Below are 25,326 nucleotides of genomic sequence, written 5' to 3' on the forward strand. Positions count from 1 at the left end.
AGTAAGTGACCTATAATCAGGGTGCCAGAGATCTCAAAATTCATGACAGAACAGGATGAACTTGTCTGTAGGTACTAAATGTCCCTCCCTGGGAAAGAAGGAGAAGGACCAGAGCTGCAGCTGCTGCACTTAACTCCCATTTGGATGTGTTACAAGTTCCCTGGCCCCAGGAGCACTGAGGGATGCAACACATGTACGGACACTTAGGCTATAAATTCCTCACAGGACACTATAAGGAGGGAGCCGGGCTGCCTCCAGCTATTGGGAACCCTTCCCGGAGAGAGGGCTGCTCACACCACAGTGTCTGAAGTACAAAGCTGGCAGGAGGTACCTGCAGCTGCATGGTTTGCTCCAAAAAACAGGGCGTGTGTCCACATCAGCATGTGCAGGCAGGCAGATTCTGCTAACATCATACTCTATGCACTTATGCTTATTATACTGTGTGCGTAGAAGCTAGATTTTGTGAATTTTTTGATGGAGGCACAGGTGCTACTAGATTGTGCACCTGTACTGACCTTTGGAAGCGCAAGTCTCTCATTTAGCTGGGTATCAGTCTTTTCCCACCCACCTCCATCTGAAAGGCAAAGGCCATTCCTCTGGCTGGCACCTTTGGCCAGGCTCTCTGCTCCCTCTGCTGCAGTTCACTGGGCATCCCTTTCCCCTCATGTCACACATGAACTCTTTGTCACTCCTTTTGGGGCGTGTTAATGGATTTTCTCCTCTACCCATCACCTCTTACTGTGTATCAAATTCTTTACTCCCATCTTTCCATAAGGATAGCACTCAATAACCATTTTTATGCCACTTCAGACAAGCACTTTCTTGACTTCTACGCATCACTCTTGAAAGAAGCTCCTTCCAATTCTCTATAAAGCTATTTTCTAATGCTCCTTCACTTATTTCCTTATAACACCTCTTACCTGCACCACTATGAAACGTATAGCTGGTACTCTAGCACCACCATACTGCTATTGTTTCACTGTAGCGTTCTATTTCCCTCAAGGTAACTCAGGAGAAGACCTTCACAAAAGTAAAGTAACAGTTTCCATTATCACTGTACATGCTGAAGTTCTGTAAGGAGATCAAGCACAGGACCCTCTTCCCAAAACAACTCTTCCTTGCTGCCACCCGCACCTGGGCATTAGAAATAGGAGGTAGTAATCAGGCTACTGGGTCTGACCTGTTATGTGAGGGGAGGGAATACCATGGGCACCTCTGAATCTGAAGAGCACCTGAGAAGCTCTGTTCCCTGCACTGCAACAAACACAAAGAAGCCTGTATTATTTATGTACGATACATCATGCTGCCAATCCATCTAAACAAGTGGGCAGCCATTAACTGAAACTAAAATGATTTGTTCTGTCTTTAGAAGACAGATTGAATAGTACTCACTGAGTAAAGCCTGGGGCCACACACTGTTCAGAGAGGATGCAAAAACATTGAATAGCTGCTCATCGCAACAGTATGTGACTGTGTAATTAAAAATGCCGCATAACTTATGCAAATATTAAGGTTACCCAGGGAACTGTGATTCTTGCATTTCCTAACTTCTGAGGGCTTGAATTCTATAACTGTTACGTCCTATTAATGTCAGCATCTGCATGTAATTTCCTGGATTCGCCCTCCTTCCCTCAAAAAAAATCCCCATGGGGACAACTCACTAGCTTCCCTCTTGTGGTACCATCTTGAAATGTTCAAGGGGACCTTTAGTAGTCCTGAAACCTCTAGAGACTTCCAAAGGGTATCTCTCGTTACAGCTACCAGAAAAACAAAGTAACTGGGCAACTTTGACAAAAATAAACCTACTAATCCTACTTATAAAGGTATTTTAGTTCTACACGTCAAGCTAAAGTGCTCTGCATAGGACTTGACGTGAAGGGTTTCCTTGCCTGGAAGCATTACAAGAGATTTCTGACCAGCAGAATTGTGTGATGTGATGGACATGCTGCTCAAGCTGTAGGTAGAGAGAATGCAGGATGCCTTTCTTCAGCACTATCTGTCATTTGTTCTGCTGCTCTGTTGAGGCAACAGGGGAAATGCATTAAATAAAAAGGAGGGGGATTTGGGTAACAAACGAAACAGGAAATGGAAAGTCTTCAGATTATCTACAAACCTTTAGCAACCAGAATCACAATAGCAAATTACAATCAAGACGTGCCACACTCAATATTTCCTGGGGTGCTTTATGCGTGAATTTAACATAAATCTAGCCATCAGCCTCAACAGCACGTCATGCTTGCTTTCAAAGCCAGGCTAAGGAACTTGTCCTAATTGTGTTATTTTTCTCCAGTACTGAAATTAATTTACTTTTAAGTTCAGATGAATCAGATGATGAATTTGAACAAGCCAGTGTTCCCCCAAGCAAAATGGCAGAGCTCATAAACCTCCATTTATCCAGTGATCAGTTTTTATTCCTCCACAGTGAATAATTTCAAAGCAAACCATGAAGCAGTAGCTCAGTTAGTGTCAGCTATATACAGTAGCAGCAGAGGGCAGCCCAAGCAAAGGAAGGCCCATCCCATGTGCCACCCTAATTTCTTAAAAAAAAAAAAAAACAAAAAAAAACCCAAAAAACCACAATCAGTGTCCTTTGCTTCAAACTCATATACTGCTATATCATTTGGGTTATAGGCAGATAACTCCCTGTTGATAATTCCACAACCCAAACAAAGTCTTGTTTAGAGTTCTGCCTCTTGCCTTTCCTGCTGCCACTCCCCAGCCTGCAGCACGTTTATCCTACTTACTCAGTGTATATCCCATCTGCCCCAGCACATCCAGCTCTCAACACATGCATCACTGCCAGCAGCAAGGGAGGGGACAAGGATCTCAGAAAGCTCCTTAAGGCTACCCCAGGGTCTAGACTGCTCTTGGTTTATCCCACAAATTGGTGAATGGTCCTGGGGAGAGTAGTGCGTAAGTCTGAGAGGGGTTCTTTCACCTCCCCAGCACTTCCCCGTTTGTTTTGCAGAAAGGAAAGAAGAACGCCAAGGAGCCCCTCCTTTCCTCTTCAACTTCTTCCCTTTCTGTGCTATGCAGCATAGACTGAACTGAAGGCAGACGAAGTGTTTCAGACTGAACTCACTGCTGAGCACTCCCTGCCAGCCTACTAGGATTCATTATCTGCTAGCTTATGCCAGTATCTCTCACACTTCAAAACCTGCAGGAAGCTCCCATGTCCTTCTGCACTCTCCTAATAATCTACCTTTATCCACTGCCTGGGAACCAACAGGACACAACACACCATACCCACACAGACAATGAGAAGCTCCCACTGTTTTCTGCTAAAGAGTTACTCCTTCAATTTAAATAGCAATAACCGGGGTTTTGGTTTGGGGTTCAAACCCTGATTACAACACATGGGGATTAAAGAGCCTATTCTTCTTTCCATCTAGGAGCTATGACCTCCACTGGGCTGCAGAACTCCTGGGAAAATGTCCAAAATCCTTGTGCCACATCTAGATAACATTTGCAGACAGAAGAGAGCACACAGTGCAAGAAAGTAGCTGTAAGAACATCAAGCAATCATCTCAGCCAGAGCCCTGGTGAAGAAACTGTACAGCCACTCCTCTGGCAGATGCTGCGTGAGCAGAGACAAAACAGATGACAAAGGTGTGTGTGTGCTGGCAGGGGGCAACTGAAAACAGTGCAAGGGTAAAAAAAAAAAAAGGTTAAGGGATAAAAGAAGAAAGAGAGCCTCAAGTAAGGAGCCATTATATTCCATGTATTTGAAGAGATCAGAGAGATCTCAAAGGACAAGTGCTACAGATATCTCATCCCTTGTTTTTAAGCAATGTCTGCTCAGTCACTGTGTATTTGGGCTCTGCCTGGATATGCTGTTCATTCACCAGCAGGCACTCTGTCTCCATTGATCCCAGCCAAGTTTATAATCAGAGGGGTTAGAGTCATGTAATGAGGCGAGCTTCCCCATGCTGAGCAGAAGCCTTTTTAGCACTTAGTGAAGGGGGATACATCACACCAACTGCTTAGAACAGCCGCTGCACTGTCCTCTCAGAATCCTTTTGTGCCTTCTCAGTCAGGCCACCTTTGAAACATGTGAAGTGGAAAAATCTGACTTCTAGTGGACAAAAGTACTAAAAACATTTCATTGCAGAACTTACAGCTCTAGATCTGAAACTAAAAAATTCTTATAGGGAAACAAGGAGTCCTTCCAAATTCCAATGTGACTAAACAAAATTCCAGTGTGAGTTAGAAGTCTGATCATCAAATTGTGCACAGTTAATTTGCAGTCAACAGGTTTTTTGATTGTGTTAGACTGGCTGCATAGTGTCCAGTCCCACTGTGCCCTTCAAGAATTAGTGCACTACAAGTAACACGACAACAGTATTCTGAGCTCAGTTCAGCAACAATATCTAGTTTCATCTTCCTTGTGCAGGCAGCAAGCATGTCATAACTGTGCTGAACACTGGTGTTACTCACTGTACAATCTCATCTCACTGCCTTTTCTGAAAATCAGGATGAGAACAGACCCCTAAGCATGGCTATGAAGTCTTCCTTTTTAATACAAAAAAAATCTCTAACAGTCCTTCTTTTAGATATTTAATCTTTAAGAATACAGGAAATAGTAAAACCTATTAATTTAGACATATTATTAAAACATATCCATTTAAGGGGAACTAATCCTGAAAAGATTTAATATTGATTAGTAAAACTGATATAATGTTTATCCAAAAAAGGCTGGAGAAACAATTTGGAAACTCCCCAAATTCACTAGAGTCTAAAATTGAGAAAGGTGAATATGCAAGATATTTTAGCACCTCCATATTTGTGTTCTACAATTTTTTCCTTCCAGTGTCTTGATACCTCTGAGAGATACCCTCCCTTTAAGTATCTTTCTATTATAGCAATCTAATACATATCCTGGTTACTCGCTGTTCTCATTTTTGCATTCTCTGTTGTACTGTTGCCGCCTTGCTTCATGCTGAAGAATAAGACCAAGGACTAAATGTCAAAGTGAAGGACGGTTTCACGAGAGTGACTGTGATCTTATGAACCCGCACTATACCGCAGAAATTTTATTTTCAGTGGTGCTAGCTACCAGTAACCTCTCCTGACCTCTTCTAGATTGCAGGAATGCTCATGAAAATCGAGGCAAATTGAGTCATCTAAATAATTCCAGATTACTATGTTCAATACACTATTATTTCAGTTTTAAATAAAGAGGGTGTAAGTGGAGCTCTCAACAGCTCTGCACTAAGTGTACGCCTACACTACCTGCCTGTAACCAGCTTCTGAGAGTGTGCGAATAACCACAGCTTGCCAGTTATAAGGTTGCTGCTTAAACTATGCTCACTCGTTGGGTCATATTAGTTGTATCAAACTTCAACAGATGTTTCCATGAAGGAGGGGCAAAATTCAGTAGGTCTTGCAAGGGCAGAAAAATTGGATGAAGAAACCCCTACCAAAGCACGTGTTCCGCTATTTTGACTTGAGATACCCAGAAGGTAAGTTCCCAAGTGGGAGTAAATTCAACATTCTACAGCAAATAGAGTCTTCACCTGAGATTAACTCAGTGTGAATCTACTACCTTGACAAATAGATCCAAACATACCCATTCTGACACCCACCATCTGACCAGCCACTCGTCCCTCTGTTTGCTAATCTTATTATGCACTTTCATCCAGTAAGACATCACATTAGTGCTCCCTCATATATATTGCTGCCAATTAAATTATAGGAACATATAATCTAGACTATTGTAGAAGCTAACACAGATTTTGTCTGAAAATAATACAGTGGAAAATTTCCAAACTCTTAGAAACACTGAGCATTAACAAAGGAATAGTTACAGTGAGATCCTGCTGAGGTAATACTACACTGTCATAAGTGTTTCAGCATTGTATTTCCAGCTAATAAACTAGGACCAATACAACTGTAGAAAAGATTTACCAGAAAGCTCAGGCAAGACTAGCTAAAACACCAGCCAACAGGATCTATGCTCCACAAGATGTGTCCCGTGAAAATTCAACCCCACCCTCTAAGCTGTTGGGTTGTTTGTCTTTTCCTTGTTCTGATAAGAGGTGATAGCTGCTGGTAAAGCTGCCACGCTGCCTGCTGCATTGCAGTATCACTGCTTTCTACCACCTCCCTACATTCCAGAAGATCCTATGCAGGCTGTAATAATCAAACAGTTCTCCGTTATCAACAGTTATTTTATTGTTGTCAAAAGCTACAGAAAATATTGGGTAGCCAAACGCATAAACACATGAAAGCATCAGTAAGCGTAAACCTAGGTCAAAACCTCCCCTTATGAGGAAATGGGATGTGCAGTGTTTTCCTGGGCATCTTTTAGCTGCCCTCTTACCTCCACCATGATTGCCTTTAATACTCTTGTCTGTTGTAAAAACTAGTTAGAGGAACTTTTGAATAGCTTCCACACAGAGATGAAAATATTAAATGGTAGTGTTTCTATTTTCTTAGTCTGCATGAGAATAACAAAATTTACCTTGTCATAATAGTATCTGAGCGCTCGGCTCAGCTTGTCATAATTCATATTAGTTTTGTTTTTTCTGAGTCCCCACAGCTTAGCCACTTCTTCTGCCTTGAGTAGCTTGAATTCGCCATCATTAGACGTCCAGCAAATCAGGTGCTCATGTTTCTGGTCTAGCAGCAACTGCAAAAGGAACTGCCACAGTGTGATTGCACTCTCCATACCTACAAGGGACAAAGGAGAGCAACAGTTTAAAAAACATTTGGGAGCAGGTGTTCCACCCAACGCTCATTTCAGTAATAAGCTCTGTGTAGGAGTCATCCTATGTAATTGAGCAAAAGAAGCTACTGTATCATTTACAGCCAACCATCCACAAGGCCTACAGGTCTTACACTCCCGTTTCAGTACTTTTTCCACTGCTATTTTCTGAAGGGACACATAAAATAGAGTAAGTCTTTAGAAAAGCATTGCCTGCGTAGTTCACATGGTACAGGGTCATCTCCAGTTAGTGTCTTCAATTCAATGTATGCAACCACCCTTCAAAGGAACGTATGGGGTGGGGGGCGGGGGGAGGGGGGAGGACTTGATGTCACTACCCACTGAAATGAGCTTAAAAACTGCTATTTACTGTCATGAGAAGTATACTGAACTCATTCAGATATGTCACTGTGAAAAAGGGGAGGAAAAGGGAAGGCCGGAGCAGCTGCCTTTGGTTAGGGGACCAGAAACCACAGTCTTTCCCCCTCCCACCACACACACCGGCCTTCCCGGTATCCTACAGCCTGTGGCTATTTTGTTTCTTCCAGGGCCTGAAATGGCTCTTGGTGCTTCTGTTTGCCAATCCAACTAGCTCAAAAGACATTATCTATTCTGTAGAAATGCTGAAAGTTCACTACCCTTAAGCACAGTAAAGTAAGTAATGTTTACCCTGAACCTTTCTCTAACATGGATCTTTCTTTTCATTATCATACATATGAATGAGAACAAGGAACATTTTGAACAGTGCCTGAGTTTCATCTCTGAGGATGTTTGAATATTTTTTCTCTGCTAAAGGTCATTTGAATATTTTTTTCCCTCTACTTACTGCCTGTGCTACTGAGCCCTTCCTAGAACAAACCTTTTTTTCAGGCACTGCAATAGAAGGATAAGCTTACGAATGACTACATTCCAACTCAGCACAACTTAAAACCTGGGAGCGCTACCACTGAAGACAATTTATTACTGTAACAAAGATGTAGCTAAAATTGACCTTTTAAAATACAGAACTACAAAATGAGATTTTCCCCCACTTTCAACAACCTTGCCAGCCTTAGCGTGTTAACACTGTATCAAATAATTTTTTTCTTAGCCTCTTCTGATGCTTAATTTGGACGCATTATGTCTAACTAACGCAGATTTACAGATGCCAGTATTACTGGGTTAACTGACTATGGTGCTAATGGGGCTAAATATTACCTGACTTATCTTTGTACACGTAACAATGGATATTTTTGTCTTTATCTAAACAAGTCATTACTTTTAACTTCCTTGCTCATTTTTTTCCTAATATATTACTGTTTGTGTCCTAACAGATTACACGGCCAGAATATGCCAGGATTACTGCCTGACGCTTCCCTTGGTGTGTTGACCACAAGAGGGCACAAGGCTTCCAACTATCTACCGCCGGGAACCACAGTACAGCAGCCGGCTGAGGGAAGATTGGCCTCAAGTCTCTCCCAGCGCTAAGGAAATCAGATTGCATACGTTTCACTAGTATAAAGGAAAATAAATGGCATGAGCTTCACTAGTGTAAAAGCAAGTTAAAGATACTAGAGAATGTTGTAAATAGTTTTACCGAAAAACAGAACTTGGAGCTCTATTTTGGTCCAAATAATTTGTAAGTACACTGGCCATACAAGGGTTTGCAGAATCAATGTTGGGTTTTTTGTCCCTGCAAAAGCCTCATTTCTCTAATTACCTGAGAATCCAGTCTGAATGTCAACGACAAAAATATCTATTCCTGACACCCAACTGTGTAACACAGTGACTACACAGCACCTTCAAGAGATGGCAGAGCATCCCAGGACAGTTAAATATCCTTGAAACAGAACTGCCTATGTGGATGATTTGGCACTTCCAAAGGTTTGTATTTCCTTCATTGCATTTTTTTATCACTCTATACAAATCTTTTTCCCCATAGTGTAAGGTGAGAAAAAAACGTATAGCTAGAGTTAAATAGACCTGAAAATTATATACTCACTTTACAGTCTTCAAAGGTTCCTTTAAACTACACCATCTGTGCAAGTATTAACATCTTTAACGAATTATTTATCTATAACATCATAGCTAATAAAGTATCCCTACTAATCTGGCACCATATATACCTACTTTTTAATTAATAATTATAAATTTTGCAACTTCACTAAACATGCATAGGTATAAGCAGCCGTATTACTTCGAAATAATCTTAGTTTCTGTACATCACATACTATACAGCAATACTCTGCATAATTTCAGCTTTTATCATACAACTCTTCCAAACAAGAAATCATAAGCAGAAATATTTTTTTTTTGCTCTGGAAAATTAGAATTAACTTATAAATATATTTTTCAAAATTGTATTAAAATGTGTGCAGGCGTCCCACGCTACAAAGACCTGTCAGTAGAACTTCAGCTGAGGAAATTAAAGATGGAAGAGAGTTATAGAAGCACCAATACAAACTCCACCACCATGCCATTAGTACAATACCTCAGAAGTGCAATTCTCCCATCCAGACCTCAAATTACATCTTCCTTCAGATCATCAGCAACCATGCCTCTTCAGAGAGTTTAGGTGGAACTGAACTCACAGTGAAGCACATTTTGCTGCAGTCTCCTCCACCCCCATTCACCTCTGCCCAAGAAGACTCACAGGGTAACCTACAGATAACATTGCACTACGCTTTCGATTATGAACCTGTTTTCTGATGCTTATAGTTTGTAAAGCATAAACAGGTTTGGATTCCATTTTATCTACTGAGTGTGGGCCGCATGGTGACTCAGCCACAGGCGTAATGAAAAACGCATGAACAGTGCAAGCCTGGGTGAGAACATCCTACAGGAAGACCCACTCCACACGATCTGTCCCGCTGACTAAGGAGAGGGGACTTCCATCAGGTTATCATATAAAAGGTTACTGCCACCTTTTTCAAAGTGGTTCAGTTCTTGGTGATCAGTTCTTCAACCAGCTGAGATACACACATAATCTCGGGGGGGCACTTCAGGTGCTCAATCCAGGGCAGATGGCTGTGGTGGGATTTAGATTTACGCAGCTCCTCAACACCCTGCTTGCTTTACCATCAACTCTCCAAGTGCGCAGCTCTGAACAGGCTTCATAAAGGACCCCTGCATCTCAGAATTCAGCACTGATGGGCTTAATTGGTATGTGCATAAATCTTCTACTGGATATGACCCAAGTCTGCCCATACAGAAATGAGATTAAAACAGCTCAATGCTGCATTGTACTCCATCCCTCCATCTGCCACTGAGTTCCTGAATAAAGCTTCCCATATTGCTTGTATAACAACTGTAGGTATACAATTCCTACATGAGGCAAATCATGCAAACTACATTTTCAGCTGACCATTAATTTTATGGTCCTTTTCTTCTAAGCACCCAACTTGAGGCATTTGGGTCTGAGTTGCACTGAATGTTCACAGCTGTGACTGCCTAACTACCTTTAACAGAAGCTTTGTGCTCAGCATATGCGGTGATGTAAAAGCTTAAATACCTTGAAATCAGTAAACTGGTGCTAATCTTTGAATCTCATTTACATTCTCTAAAATGTCATTTTCAGGGGAATAGTAAAAATCTAAGATCCTGCAGTGACAGGATTTTTAAACTTATGCAAAATATTTCATTTCCAAGGAGGTCAACAGAAATATTAACCTGCCTTTCTCTATGGGCACCATTTGGGGGTTCCACAAAGTATTAACTATCCTCTTGGGATGACAATGTGGCCACACAGTGTACTAAGCCCTAACTTGTGTCTCATTTGAGTGGTAGAGCAAAAGAATCACATGACAGACGTATTACAAGACATGTAATTTAACAAAAAATGTGCTACCTGTACTAAAAGTTATTATAAATTATGACTGGGAGGAGCCAGAAATCTTCAGAAAACATTGTATTTCATTTATGTATCTTCTAATTCTTTTGAATTTTTACTGGCTCAAAGAAAATTCAGTGTCTTGCCTTAAGTTGACAGAAACGGATGTTGGGATGTGGTCACTTCCTACAGGGCGTATTTCACATTTCATTCAACTATTTATTAATAGTAAATAGTAATAATAAATATTCCTGTTACTTCTGTGCTCAGTACAGGATTTGAATGCTGGGCAATAAATAATACATGGAACCACATACTGAATTACATGTATTAGCAGAAAAATAGTTTTTAAAAAATCACTTATTTAGTGACATCCATCTACGGTACAGAATGAGACAAGCAACCTATGTAAGAAACATATATTCTGTGTCACGGAAAGCCTAATTAAAATTCATATAGACAAAAATCAATTAATTCTTTCATCCATTAACACATGTGGGTTTGTCATCTTACTGTTTTTAAGTATTTACACAATGCATCTGACAGTCAAAGATATTTTCTAAGCCACGAAACAAAATTTCCTAGGCTGACCTGACCTAAATAGCCTAGTAATTTTACTTTGTGATCAGTTCCACTACCACTGATGCAAATAATCACTGGCATAGCTAGAAGGAATTATACATAGAAATGCTGTTAGACAGCAAAAGGATATTTCAGGACCAAGTTTTCTGAAAGTCCATTTCTCAGGCAGCTGTGACAGGCAACCACACTAACACCCTCTGCATTACCAATTTACATTCTTCCAAATGTGTGCCCCCCCATACAAAGCCTACCAACTGCACGTGATATCCACACATCAGATTTTAAGTCCAGGACTGATGTGGGCAGGAGGCAACTCAAAATATCTGCTGATAATACTGCCCCTATTCATTTCAACCAAATTAAGGGACTAACGGAAATGTCTGAACTTGGAGCGGCAGCAAAGTCAACACCATAAACTCTCCCTGAAAAGAATAATAGAAAAGGTCCAAGACATCCACAGGGCAAAGCATCCCATCTAAGAGCTGATTTTCCTGCAAAAGGGGTGCCCAAATTCTTCACTTAGGTGAGGGGCCCAAATGCCAAACACTGGCTCTCTCCATAGTGTATGGAGACTGACTTCTACCAGCATGAGCAAGCGTTATGAAAACTTTATGCAAGTTACACTAGAAACGATAAAGACACATGCTGATAAGCTGCGTTACCTCTTTTTTTGACCAAGACAACACGCACAAAATTCCATATGGCAAAATGTCAGTAAAGTGGCATTAAGGTCAAAAAAAAAAAAAAAAAGTAATTAACCTACTGGGCAAAATAAAACAAATAAGCAAGCCATCTTAAATCCAGCCAGCAGAAAACCAGAAGGCTCAGAGACAAAGCTAGCTAAATAAAAAGCTCAGTATCAGAAAGATTTATGACATGAACCGTGAGATAAGTAGGATACTCTTTGGGGCATTAAGTTTTGTAAGACTCTTGCATAGGAAAAGCTAAAAGGAAAAGGCAGAAAGCTGCAAAGCAGCTCTGTAGCATTCAGGATCTCTGCAGAGGTCCTTAGCTTCCACACACAATTATGTTACAGCTGTGTTCTAATCATCTCCCACATACTCCAGGTTTCCTACCTGGATTCTTTTTCCCCACTCTATGTTAGTTCCCCCACAGCCTTTCTAGAATAAAGAGATATGCTGCTGACGCTGGACCATCAACAAGTTCCGAAGGCTAAAATTAGGAATCCCTCCAGGTGTTAGGATCAAAACCAGCCCCTCATTGCACTAGAGGGTCCACAGAGGAATATGTGGGACTCTGAGCTATAAACCAGGTTGTAAGACTTGGGGCAGAGGAGGGAGAGCTGAGGGGGACAGACTGGCTGGGCAGCCCAGAGGCTGAAAAAAATCAGCTGGAGATCAATTACATCAGGAAGACAGAAAAGGTGTTAGCCAGCATTGTGCACTATTGGTAATCACAGAGAGACGGTGATCTGACAATGTACTTGAAAAGGATTAAGAGGCAGAGTCAGGGCAGGGAAATTAATTTCCCTTAGCGTGTGAAGAAACCCCTGATTCCTTCTGTAGGCAAAGCAGCTGCAAAAGATTCAGCTCCTTTTCATATGCCCCACCACAGCAGGCACACACCTCCACTTACATTTCCCTTACAGGCAAGTGTGTGCTGTTGCAAGCACACAGCATTTCTCTGTAACGTGCTCTTTTTTTGTCCTTTTTGACTACTCTGTAAAAATGTGTGTATATTTTTTGTACATCCATTTACTACTTTTGTATCCTAATTCTGGCCAACAGCACTTTCCTCTGAGCAGCGTGACGTGGGGCATTGTTAGCTTCTCATTCACGTTAGCATTCGGCTTCCTTTATTTCTGCAGGTTGCAGCCAGGAAACTGGAAAATGGGCCACAGGAAACCTGGCCTCCTACATCTGTCCCAGTTTGTAATAGCAGCTCTGGTTTTATTTTTCTAAGTATCTCAGGTTCATTTTAACCCTTGAGATGACTGCTGCAATAACATGTGAAAGTACATGACTGTTTTGTCATTATTTTTCTTAACCACCATTTCTCAATAACAGAAATTGAGATTTTGCTAAACCATACGCATTTTTGAAGTCTGTTAATACTTATAAAATGAACAGTTATGTGAGTTTTAAAAAAATTTTCTTGGAAAATAGCAAAATAATTCCATTCTATAATGACAAATATCAAAGAGAAAAATATTTAGAGAATTTAGAGAAAAATACGGAATAAGGCAGCCTCTAGCTGTTTCAGCTATATACATTTTTAACATAGTTCTAAAGTGAATGTCCATATGGAAAGTTGAACAGCTTACAAATCCCCTAGGCCAATTTTTTTCTTTTACATTTTAGTTTCTATAAAAAATTGAAGCACTCTTGTTTTGCATTTGATTACAGAAGCAAAAGTGTGCTGATCAAGAAAAGAAACTTTTCCAGAATAATAAAAAAATCAGTTGGCTGTAACATTTTCCACTGAAAATTCATCTGTATAGCAATGAGTATATCATAAGAGATTAAAGACAACTGCCAAATCTGCCCAAATGTTTGCTCAGAAACATTTGAAAGAACAAGGCAAAAGTCTGAGTCAGTCCTCACACTTTATTTCTCAACAGAGATGCTTCAAGGGTGATAAATAGGATGTGGTTGGTGAAAAGTTAGTGATTCTGCCAGAAAGGAGGAAAAACAAATATCAATTTGTTTACTCAGAAAGTTTTCAAATACTCATCAAAGGAGATCTTACTACTAATTTAATTGGCCTTGAAAAAATAAGCTCGCAACTAAGTGTGTAAATATACCTGTTTTAACTTGTTGCAGAACTTTCTCTGTTAAAGGTAATAAATCAAACTAATGGTGCAAACCATACCCAGGGCACTTTAGGGAACTGACTGCGTGTATGATACAGAACACTGGTAATTTTTCCACATCCAGCAACCAGGACATTTCCTGCCAGAGCATCCTCCGAGTTCTTCCATTGTGTTGAAACTGCAAAAACTTTCTAAATCAGGACTTCCTCCTATTATATTTTAGAGGCGTCTTTCTGGGAAATGCAGATTCAAGTGAAAAAAAAAAATAGGAATTCCTGCAGCACCACCCAGTGGAAACATCAGAAAAAGTTAGAGTGCCCCAGCATATAAGTTCCGATTTGCTGCAAAACTACAGTAATATTGCCACATGAATCCAGACTGGTTTAAGGATGTGCCAAAAAAGCACAGAGGATTTTGAGGGCCGATGTACTTAACAGAGGTTACCATGAGGTATGGCTACTCTGCCACTCCTGTGTAATAGTCTCCTCCTAACTTTATATTCTAATTTAAAAGATTATTTACAGTAATAATTTACAAGGTCTCCTTCTCAAGCAAGAACACCCACTGTTCTGGGCCAGCACATTTGAAAAAATAAACAGACTCCTGTGGTTAAGAGCAACACAAAAGAGACAGCAGCAAGATCTAGCAAAATATTACAGGATAACATCAAGTTCCACTGCAGAAAAGAAAGCACTCGTATACATGCCCAGTAATGCTTTCAGCAAGTACATTTGTTAATACAATGTTGGCAGTTTTAATTTTTTTTAACCAAGTCAAAGAAAGGCTGAGGCAGATGTCCAAAGGAAGAAAGTTCTGCAACCTCCAAATTAATACAACAAAGGACTGGTCGCCTGCCAAGCAGAGGTGTGGTGACACCGCCTCTAAAACACGAGTGTTTTCAGATTCTCCATAAGGATGCAGTTCAAGAAACAGTTTTAATCTGACAAGAGTAAAACCCCTTAGCAGGAGGGAATATGGCTTGTTGTCTCCCTGTGAAAGGCTTAAAAAAATAACCTGCTCAACTATTTCTAAAGCTAGCTGTAAACAAAACTACATAAATCTGTAATGGCTCCAACTGTTCACCTTGGGACAGACGTAAAATGAATGCAGACTCCTCACACTGCTTTCTGTCTGCTCATGTGGTGCACATCTGTGGCATGCTGGCAATACACTACACTCCAATCCGAGGGACTTCTGCTTTCAAAGCCAGCCCTATATGTTTATTTTTCCCATATGACTTTCTCTTACAGTTTTGTCGGCATCAGTAGGACACAGATCATGATTATTTGACTGTCCTAGATAAAATTTCTGATAGCCCCTTCGATAAAATCAGAGAAAATATGCATGAAAACAAACAAACAAAAAAACAGCTCAAGAGGGCAGAGGATACAGCCTCCAGGAACAGTGACTGTTCTGAAAGTTTACTTGACATATCAAGCAATGATTATTCCCAAATGCAAATGCGTTTTCCTTATCCGTTCTCCCTTCTTAAACTGAAGAATTAAAATTTCCAATTTTGTGACAGCAGACTGAATGCTTTGTAACTTACGCTAGTGGCTCTAGTATTTTAAATGGCACGTTAATACTATCAACCGTCTCAAATGTTGCTTTTAATACATTTCATACTCAGATTTTTAAACTAATCTTCCCCTCTCAACTGATTTTTCCTAGCCTAGAAACTTAGATAAACAAGCAGGTCTTTTTAATACTGTAAGCAGGGAGGAATCTGGCCAAAAGGACAGGAAATGCAGTCCTGGGAGTTCTGTTCAGGCAAACCGAGGTGGCTGGCAATTTCCGTGAGACCTGAAGCACAGCAACATCATCCCAGCCTACACTGGCAGTCAGAGCTCGCCTTCCTATGCACGCTGAATTTTCAGAATTTGCTGGATTAGCAAAATGAGCCATTAAAGTGTTAAGTAACATACAGGCTTACCTGTATATTCTCACGTTGCAAAGGGAGTCAGTCATAGCATTATACTAGAACTGGTGTAACACAATTCTGCATACATATAGAGACATTCTACGTGGGCAATTTTTTACCAAAACATTAGTGCTATTGCAACAGTTCTTGAAGCACAAGCCAGGGTGTAAGTTCCTTAGTCATAGGAAATGAAAAACTAGTCACAACACTAGTCAAGGTCCATATTTTTCACTTTAAACGCTATTATTTCTGTGTGCAATGGTCCCATAGTGAAAACCTAAATTAAGAATCGCTCTTACATGTCAAAATCTCAAAAATCTGCTATTCTCTTCCTTTCTCAGTGCTAATCAAAGTTCTGAACTGCACGTTCATCACGCGCTAAGCTACACTGAAACCCAATTAAAAGATTCTTATCTTCTGACATTATTCACTTGTCTACTACACCAACAAGAACCTGAAGGTCACACCTACACACTTCCCCTAACATCGTTGATTAAACACTGGAATACCCAACAGAATGCATCATAACATACATGAGATTTCAGCCAACAGAAGATCTGGTTGTTACTCTCCTGTACTGTCTATGTCCTGTGTACTTAAACTAATTCCCATGGTTGCTGCAAACTACAAAGGAGAGACAAGTGGGACGCTATTTCAATGACTGCAGCAAACTTTACTGTATACAAAGTACCCAGATTGCTTACGTTTAGAAGTGACATCAGTATACCAACTGGTTTTTTTAGTGCCTCTGCTGCCCAGGATACATAACAGCCACTGTTTTGATTTGTGCACTGAATCCTGGATAAGATCCCACATTTAAATAAAACGTAAAGACGCTATCCCCTCTCCTCAACTTGGATGAGACTGCACAGTCAGTTTTATTGTACCTTACTCCCAGGGAATCAATCTAGCCTCGATACTGCTCTGTTTTGGAAGCGGTTGCATCGCAGAGCTTCAGTACTCAAGCAGCAGTACTGAAGGAGTGCTGCAGTCATACTTTCTATACCAGCCCTATTCCATCCTCACAGTTTGCTAAAACTAACCACACATGCCAGTTGCTCTGAGTCTGCTCTGAGTCACCAGACTTCACAGAAGTCTATATCTAGAATCTAAACCCACATTCCCATCTCAGCTATATTAGTATAGCATGGAAGAAATTCTCTGAAGGTAGTCAACTTTCTCCAGATTTTGCTAACAGAGCTGCAATAGGAATTTGTTCTTACTTTCTAAATGCTTTTTAAAGATTGTTTCTTCTCATGAATTACTCTTAATTGCCGGGAAGAGATAATAGTGGTACTTGAGTCTATGAACTTTTTGTTTGTGCTGTATTGTGACTTGATACAACAGAGGCCACTCAACATTACCACAATATAAACATTTAAAAACAAGAATGCTCATTAGCATCCTTCCCAAAAAGCTTAAACTGAAATACATCTGATCCATTTTCTTCATATTAAAAAAAAAAAAAAAGAAGAAATATACCGAGATAGAGTAGAGAGGTACTGTCACCGCATTAGAGGCAAATGGATGCATAATAGAAATCTGTTTACCAGATGAACTGTCAGCTGTTTTGCAAAATGAGGATGGGAAACTTATAGGAGGACATTTGATCAAAAACATTTAGATTTTTCAGATTAAGTATATAATCTAAGTGTACTCTTTTTTGTACAACTGTAAAAGCATATTTTACGTAAACTTCTTTGCTCATTCACTAATATTTTCTGAGAAAGACCCATCTTGTAAAATTGTTTTAACAGGACTGAACACTTAGGTTAGTGCTTAGAAAGCTTTTACCAATTTCGAATGATTGGTAAGAATCATAAAAATTACAACCAAATTAGTAATTCCATAATTTAATGACAGCTAAAACTAAAAGACAATGTGTAAGACTTAAGTTTTCCTCTCCCGGTACCTCAAATGATCCTCAGGTTAGGATCCACAAGAAAACACTTTAAAGCTGAAGAAACTAGGACGGGGTTGTTTGCATGAAAGCCAAAATACATTAACATGTAGTAATCGGTATTTGCAAAGATTATCCAAGCTATATTCTGAGTCTTCAAATACTGAGCAGTAAACTGGCAAGCAGAGACACTGATGTGATTGAAATGACTCTCTGAAATGGATCTGGGGGAAGCCATAGAACGGGCAGTATCCTCCACGCACTCAGTACATCCTGACAGTGCAAATTTTAGAGCAAAGCTATGGAAGACTAGGAGGACACTTGCACAGAGCAAGCAAAAGCTACTCCAATGCCTTTGTCACATTCAAGGCCTAAGCTAGTATTTAAATGTTTGCAACATGCAGCTAGTCTCAATGCACTAACAGAAGTGCTGACACACTCAAAAATAAATACAAGCCTAAGTGCTTTAAAAGATCAAAACAAAGTAAGTTTGTGGCTTCCTACAGAAATTCTTCTCCTGAAGACCCTGAGCAGTACCTAACCACTCAAATACAGACAGAGCACACCGTATATGGTCTTTAGAAACCTTTCTTTACATAGCTGATTGATATTTATCTTAAAAGTTCATAGGTGTCATCATACAGGTGAGCAGTTTTCAGCACATGGCCCATGCATGCAGAGGTCAATGGATTCCTCCTGAAGGAGAGGCAAGAGCACCACAGTACTACTACAGTAGGCTCAACTGCAACACAGGCATTTGCACAAATGCTCCAAAATAACTGTGGATCCACAGATAAGGAAAGGACAAACACCACTGCTCTAGTCACAGCAATGCTACTTGAGCATTGCTCAAGCGAGACACTGACCATGAATTACACTGATTAAGCAGATCAAAAATTCCAGGGTACTTTCCGGTGCTGCAAAAACTGCCACAGCATTCATGCAAAATTAAAAATGCAGAATGAATATACAGCTACTAATTGGCATTGAATTAACTGGCAGGTAGTGCCTTACTGATATTTTCATATCAGCGCTTATGGCAGGTATTTTCTTTAGTTTTTGCTTTCAGAAAAAGCAGCAAGTCTCCTTCAAAGAGCTTTTGAATTAGAATCCACTCTTGACAGCAAACCCTTAAGAATCTGAATTCTGATATAATTACTGGCATATAAAACCACAATGAGTTAAAGTTTTAAGGACAAAGATGCATTTTCTTTTTGTGAAGCGCCCAGATAAGAGGTACTTTGTGCTTCATCTGCTTTGTTTCCATAAATGCAGCCTTGTATTTTGCAGTGCAGTGAGCTGGACTTCCTGTACCTACACCTTGACATTCTCCTCAAAATCATGACTAATTCTTTAATCATTCATTATTCAACAAAATATTTCAACATGAGAACAGATATATTCAGTCTTTCAAGAGCTCTCAGCAGCCTCCAGAATATTAGTTGATTCATTTAACAAGCCACAGACGAAGTAAACATCTGTCTAACGATTCAAGACTGTGAGATTCCCTATTGTGGGAATCACCGAGGAGAAAGCCATGGTGATTCAACCTGGGGATACAGAGTACAACACGATTTTCAAAGGCCCTAGGTTACAGCCTGCTGCATGACCCACTGGGTGTGGTTACAGAAGATACACAGCAGCTCAAAATCAACAGTACTCTCTGAAACTGGCCCAGGCTAACAGTGTCCTATAATCAGTGTCATGGCTCTAAGATGGATTCAAGCAGCAGCACCAGGCATGCTGCACGCCGGAGCCACCACCACCAGAAGAAAACCACTGACTGATAAGTAGTCTGAACTGCACAAATGAGTCCAACCTGCCATATCTTTGTGGGAAGTACTAGCTAATTTATCAGTTATTTGCTATCTTAGATTATTTAGTACTATGACAGAGAACCATTCACAGAGATAACTGTAGCTACATGAGCATACAGATTTTATATTATGTCACCAAGATAAACCAGCTAAAATAACTTTTTATAAATACATGCAACGCAAATAACTGTATGTTGGTTCTCCCAGCCATATCCCACTCATCCTTAGTAGCCAAATGACTTTTTATTTTGGCATCTATTTGTTTTCTTTGATTTTCTGAAGCAACATGTTGTCATGTGATCGCATTCCCAAGGCAAAGATTTGCATTTTCTGTAAGAGCTGATGGACCTCAGTGGGTGTAAGTATTACATATACACCTATCTTCCTACACGGAAGCAAACATACGACCCTCAGAGCAAAGCACAAGCTCTATGCGCCTCGGTGAACCTGCAAAATTACTTTCATTCTGTGCTAAATCCTCCAGAAGAGATTTTTAAACTACGGTAGGTTTCAGCTTCAGTGATATTGAGCCACTTGAGCAGTAACACCTTCCCGTAAGAATACCTCTAACATAACACACCCTTAAGCTGGCCTCCATCCCAAGAAAGGCATTACAATCAGAAGGTAAAGTTTACATAACTGGACTTCACACAGCTTGACGTGAATGCTTCATTCTTTGGAGCGAGATACTTCATCTGTTCTCATGATACAAGTTTAATGAAATAACATTAAGTAACAGGAGCAAAGAACCACTGTGGGTCAGTAAGCAGTGAGAACTGCTAGCAAATAAAACAAAATAGATTTTTGTATCTACACATGAAAGCATCCATGTGTGTAGTGATTCATAAACACAGTTACAAAGAAGGCTGTGGCTGAGCTTCTCCCCCTGAGATTGTGTTGCTTATTTCAGCTGCTGCATCTAGGTGGAGTCGGTGATATCGGAAAGAATACAAGCCTGTAGGTTTTTACTTTTTAAGAACAACTCACGGAGGTGATTTGGAAAATTGAGATATAAGCAATTATGACAACATCTTATCCCTTAGCAGACAGTACATATTCTTCTCACACATTTATATTTGATAAACTAAAATAGGTAAAAAAATAAAATCAGAGTGAAAACACCTTTAAGACATTTTTCTTATTTGAATAGAAACCATCACACACTGTGAGATATTTGGATTTTTTTTCTGTTCCAAACAGAACTGTTGTACTTTTAACACATCTATGAATTACTTTTTATTCACTCTTTCAAACATACAGAACAGACAACCAGTACACTACTACTACATCTGTTTTCCTACGAGGACATCAAGATGTTTTTACTTTATGCTGAGTGAACACAATATATGAAATTTATATAGTGTAGATAGACTATATATACACACACACATATATCTGTAAGCATGAATGCGTGTGTTTTATCTACACCGATTCAGCAGATGGCACACTGAAATTCCAGCAATATTTAATGCAATAAGTGGACAATTTAATGTCCATATTTCAAAGAGAGGTAGTAAGAGCTAGGGAACACTCTTCAGTAAGAGTTTTGGTGTTGTACACCACACTAACTGTCCCACAACCTATTCAACAGGTTTTTGAACATTACGGCCAGTAATTCACCTCTCTTTCTAAAATTCAGAACCTTAGAGAAGGAATAAAACTCCAAAACCAGAAAATAGCTCTCACTACCTGATGATTGCATTTGACTGAAACAAAGATTAGGCATTTTCTGGTTTTCATAGTATTCTAAAAATTCTTCTCCGCCCAACTAGGGAATCAAGAGGCATCTGTGTCTGGATATTGTGTCACTAATCCACTAATAAAAGTCCTCTGTAAAGTGATGTTAATGAAGAACTTTTCTGTGCAGCTTGGACATAGGAAGTACAGGAAACACTGAAGATCCTCAAAGGTGAACACGTGGTATACCGCAATTAGTTTTCCATCCAAGTACGACTTTTTTGCACAATATTTGCTAGTTTAAAGCTATCACAGGATAATTCAAGTAAGTAGCAAAGTGTTATTTCCTATTACATGCAATTTTATTCACATTCTTTGCCATTTCTTTAACTCAAAACCCACTTGCAAGCAAGACTCCATTTTCTTTGTTTGCTCCAGACTTTTTTTTGCAAAAAGTTGTTAACTTTAATTTAAATTAAAGATCAGTGCGGCATGGCAAAAATCTTTCTAATTCTGAACACAGACTTTTTTCATGACCACTATGAAAATAAATCATCACAAGATAATTACACAAACCACTAAGTCAAGTGATATGCACAAAATTAATATCTCTTGGAAATTAAATATGTAAAGTACCAACAGAGCAAGGTTATATGAGTGAATATACTTTTCAGACATGCCCGTCACATTGTATCTTGGCAAGAGAGTCTTTTAGTCATGCAATTACATACGATTGTCACAGATGCACAGAACCTGCTTATTGTAACAGAGCCTTCTGTGTACCCCATTTCTGAACTTCACCCTATGAAACTATTTATGCATAAATTACATTTAATCCGAAATAACCAAAAAGTCTGTATGAGCAAAATATGAGAAGAACCATGACTTTCTGCTTGAAATTAAATGAAACCATTGACTTTTGAAGTTGGAGTGCTCATGACTGAAAAGATGCCGCATTGTATAAACTTGTCTTAGTGCTACACCTCTAAGTAAATAAAGATGTAAGTTGTCTCCCTTTCAACTGCAATGTTAGAAAGGCTGACAGGGCTTCACAAAACCCTCCTGTGTTAGGGAACGGAAACTCCTAATGAGATTAGTTGGTGTGTGTGCAGACATTACTTAGCCATGACTAAATGGGCTCTCTTCCTGCAGCCAGTGGAAAATTCAGGGAACTTTTTCCCCCTGCAGCATCAGAGTCCCTCTAACCTTCAGCAAAGCCAGATCCAAAAACAACTCTCCACTTTCTCTCCCTTTCTCTCTCTCCCTTTTTTTCCCCCCTTCTCTTACAAACATTTTTAGTGTTTTTTTCGGTTGGTCGTGGAAACTATCCACGTCGGCCAAGGGGTCTTGGGGCAGGGGGTGGCTAAGAAGAGCAGGGAGGGCCGGGGAGAACGCAGAAGACTACAAAGGAAACTGTAAAAAGGAGCAAATATATAAACCTGAGAGGGAGAAAACCACAGAGTTTCTTTGTGAGCTGCAGTGACTCATTTTCAAGATGTTGTCTGCTGCCAGTTTCAAACCGGAAGCGCATGGCAATTAGTCTTGCTGTTTCCAGACAAGCCAGAAACTCTCCCGACACTTTTTTTTCTCTTTTTTTTTTTTTTTTTTTTTCCTTTTTAAAGCCCCTTCTGCAGTTTCTGCAGGAGCCTTCCCCCCCACCCCCGCCCGCCCCGCAGCGGCGCCGGGGACCCCGCGGCTCCCCCCGCCACCGTGACAGGCACCCGGGCGGCCCCCGCCGCCCCACACGCCGTTATCACGATGCTGCCCGTGCGTGGCCGGCCCGCGGCAGGGGGACACCGCCGGGACGAGGAGACGCGGGGGGGGCGCGGGGGGGCAGCAAGATGCCACCCGGCACCGCCAAGGGGTGCCCGGGCTCCCCCCCGACCCGGCCCGCTGCGCCCTGTCAGGCAGCGCCCCCCGCCCGGCCCTGCCTCTCCTCACACCCCGGCCCCTTCCCGCCCGCCCCCCACCCACGCTCCGTCCCCTCACCTACACCCGCAGTTCCCGCGGAGGGGGGGGACGGCGGAGCCCCTGGTGCAGCCCTCCGCCCGGGCGGAGACCCCTGAGGAAACGCGACCCCCTACCCCCTCCCCGCAGCGCCCCCCAACCGCCGTCCCCTGCCCCAGGGGGCAGGACGGCCGGCCCGCCCGGTCCCGGGACAGGACCCCCAGCGCCCCCGGCCCTGGCCCTGGGACAGGACACCCGGCCCCCGTCTGGAGCTCCGAGCCCTCCGCCCCCACAGCGCTCCTCACCCCCAGCCCGCGGTTTGCCCCGCCGTGTCCCCCCGCCTGCCCCACCAGCGAGGGGGGCGCCGGCCCCTACAGCCCCCCGCCGGCCTCCCCTTCCCTTCCCCAAAGCCCCCCGAAACTTTGCAGGAGTCGGGGCAGGCGCCGCAGCACTTGTACCTACCCAGAGCCTGAGGGACTTTTCCGCTCTCTCCTGGTAGTTTAGAGGGAGCTGGGTAAAATCCCCCGGTTCTCCATGCTGACAGTCTTCTGCAAACGCTCTGTTGCTCTTGTAATGAGATCCTGATTTTTTTTTTTTTCCCTTTTTTTTTTTTTCTCCCTTTTTTTTTTTTTTCGGCCGGGGGTGTGTGTGTGTGCGCGTGTGCCTGTGTGAGAGAGCGAGCAGGAAGTCAGAGCAGTCAGACAGAGAGCCGGCTCACTTCCTTTCCTGCATTATTCCCCAGGCGGTTTGCAGTCTGTGTAAACAGGCTTTTCCTCCCCTCTCCCCTCGCTCTGGCCACTGATGTGCAGCATGGCTGTAATATAAGACACACACATAGTAAAATGGGTAACGGCAACTCCACAGGCTCGCAGGGAGCTCCGCCGGCTCCCCCGACCTCCACCTCTTCCTGTGCTACACCCCTGGGGAGGAGCTTGCCGCCAGCCCAGCGCTTGGCCCACCGGCGGCACCCCGCCACCAGCGGCTCGGGTCCCTTGCCAAAAACACACCCGCTTTTCCCCGGCCGAGGGTCGGGGGATGCTTGTGAAGCGCTTGCGGGCGGCGCTCCGTCCTTCCCGGAGCATCGCGAGGGGCCCCGGCGAGGCGCTGGCCCTGGCACCGGCCGCCGTCCTTGTCCCACCGAGCTTGGGGGCTCGGGGGGGGGGGGGGGAGGCGAAGCGTTGGGTGCCTCCGTTTCGGGTCGGTAGAGGTTGAGGGGTTGGTGGTGTGCATTAGCTCGCTAGATGCGCTGGCCGCCTTCCCGGGCTAGACCTCATGTCGGTGCAACATGGCACAACACGGCACAACAACATAAATTGAGAGAAATTACATATTAAAAGTCAAGGGGCACTCAAACCGTCAAATCCGACCTGGATCTTCCAGCTCCACATTGTATCTCAGAGGCAGACCAGTGGTATTTTGCTGATTCAGATTTAGATTTTGACCCTCAAGCCCTAGACCTCAGATCTAAACCGTTGGTTTGAATTTATTAAAAGGGACGCATTTCCAATATTTGGAGCTTGCATCCTTTATGTCCTTCCTGGTGTCTCATATATCTGCATTGTACTATTTCTCACTTTATTTGGAAATTCTCAGAATGAGTGACGTTATCTTCTGTCTGCCCAGTACATCAGTGATGTTCAATGCATCATACTTTAAAATAAATATTGCACTGCTGTTCCTTTTAACAGTCACAAGATTTATCATTCCAGCACAATAACTGCAGTTTAGAATGTTCTTGATGTGCAATGACACAGAAGCTATGATAATTTTTTATTGCTCTGTCGGGTTGTTGCTTACGATGTCATTGGGAACAAAAGTATGCTTTGATGGAATTAAAAAGGTCGTCACAGTTGGCCACTAAGCATTAGTCAATAGCATCCAAACCGCTGGCAGTGAGCAAATTGCGAGTCTCTTGTGGAGGTCCATCAGGTTTCTTCCTTCTTGTCTTCTAACATGCCATGGGGGAGCAAGAGTAACACTGTACTGGCACACCAAATTGCATAACTTTGTTACTTTCCTTAAATAATTCCCTTTTGGAAGTCATTCTGAATTTTAGGATACAAATGTGAGGTCTGCTAAATCCTCATTTTGTGTTTCCCAAATAAAGAAGCATTAAAATGAGATGGTATATTTCCTGGATTAAAATGTGCAGTGGATGAAGTCCTTGCTGTAAGCATTAGTTTAAGTCATTAGGA

At 41.7% G+C, this 25,326-nt stretch overlaps 1 protein-coding gene across 1 annotated transcript in view; it reads right to left on the reverse strand.

The window, feature by feature from the left end:
- ELK3 (ETS transcription factor ELK3) overlaps positions 1-24,047 on the reverse strand; it is a 41,511-nt gene extending 17,464 nt beyond the window's left edge. The window contains exons 1-2 of the mRNA XM_075080490.1: positions 23,594-24,047; positions 6,464-6,672 (exon numbers count right to left, since the gene is read on the reverse strand). Of these exons, the coding sequence (XP_074936591.1) occupies positions 6,464-6,670 (207 nt within the window). The 5' untranslated portion in view covers positions 6,671-6,672; positions 23,594-24,047. The remainder of the gene's footprint in view (positions 1-6,463; positions 6,673-23,593) is intronic.
- Between the last annotated feature and the right edge of the window lie 1,279 nt (positions 24,048-25,326).

Source organism: Phalacrocorax aristotelis, chromosome 1, assembly GCF_949628215.1.
Source record: "Phalacrocorax aristotelis chromosome 1, bGulAri2.1, whole genome shotgun sequence".
Classification (NCBI taxonomy): Eukaryota; Metazoa; Chordata; class Aves; order Suliformes; family Phalacrocoracidae; genus Phalacrocorax; species Phalacrocorax aristotelis.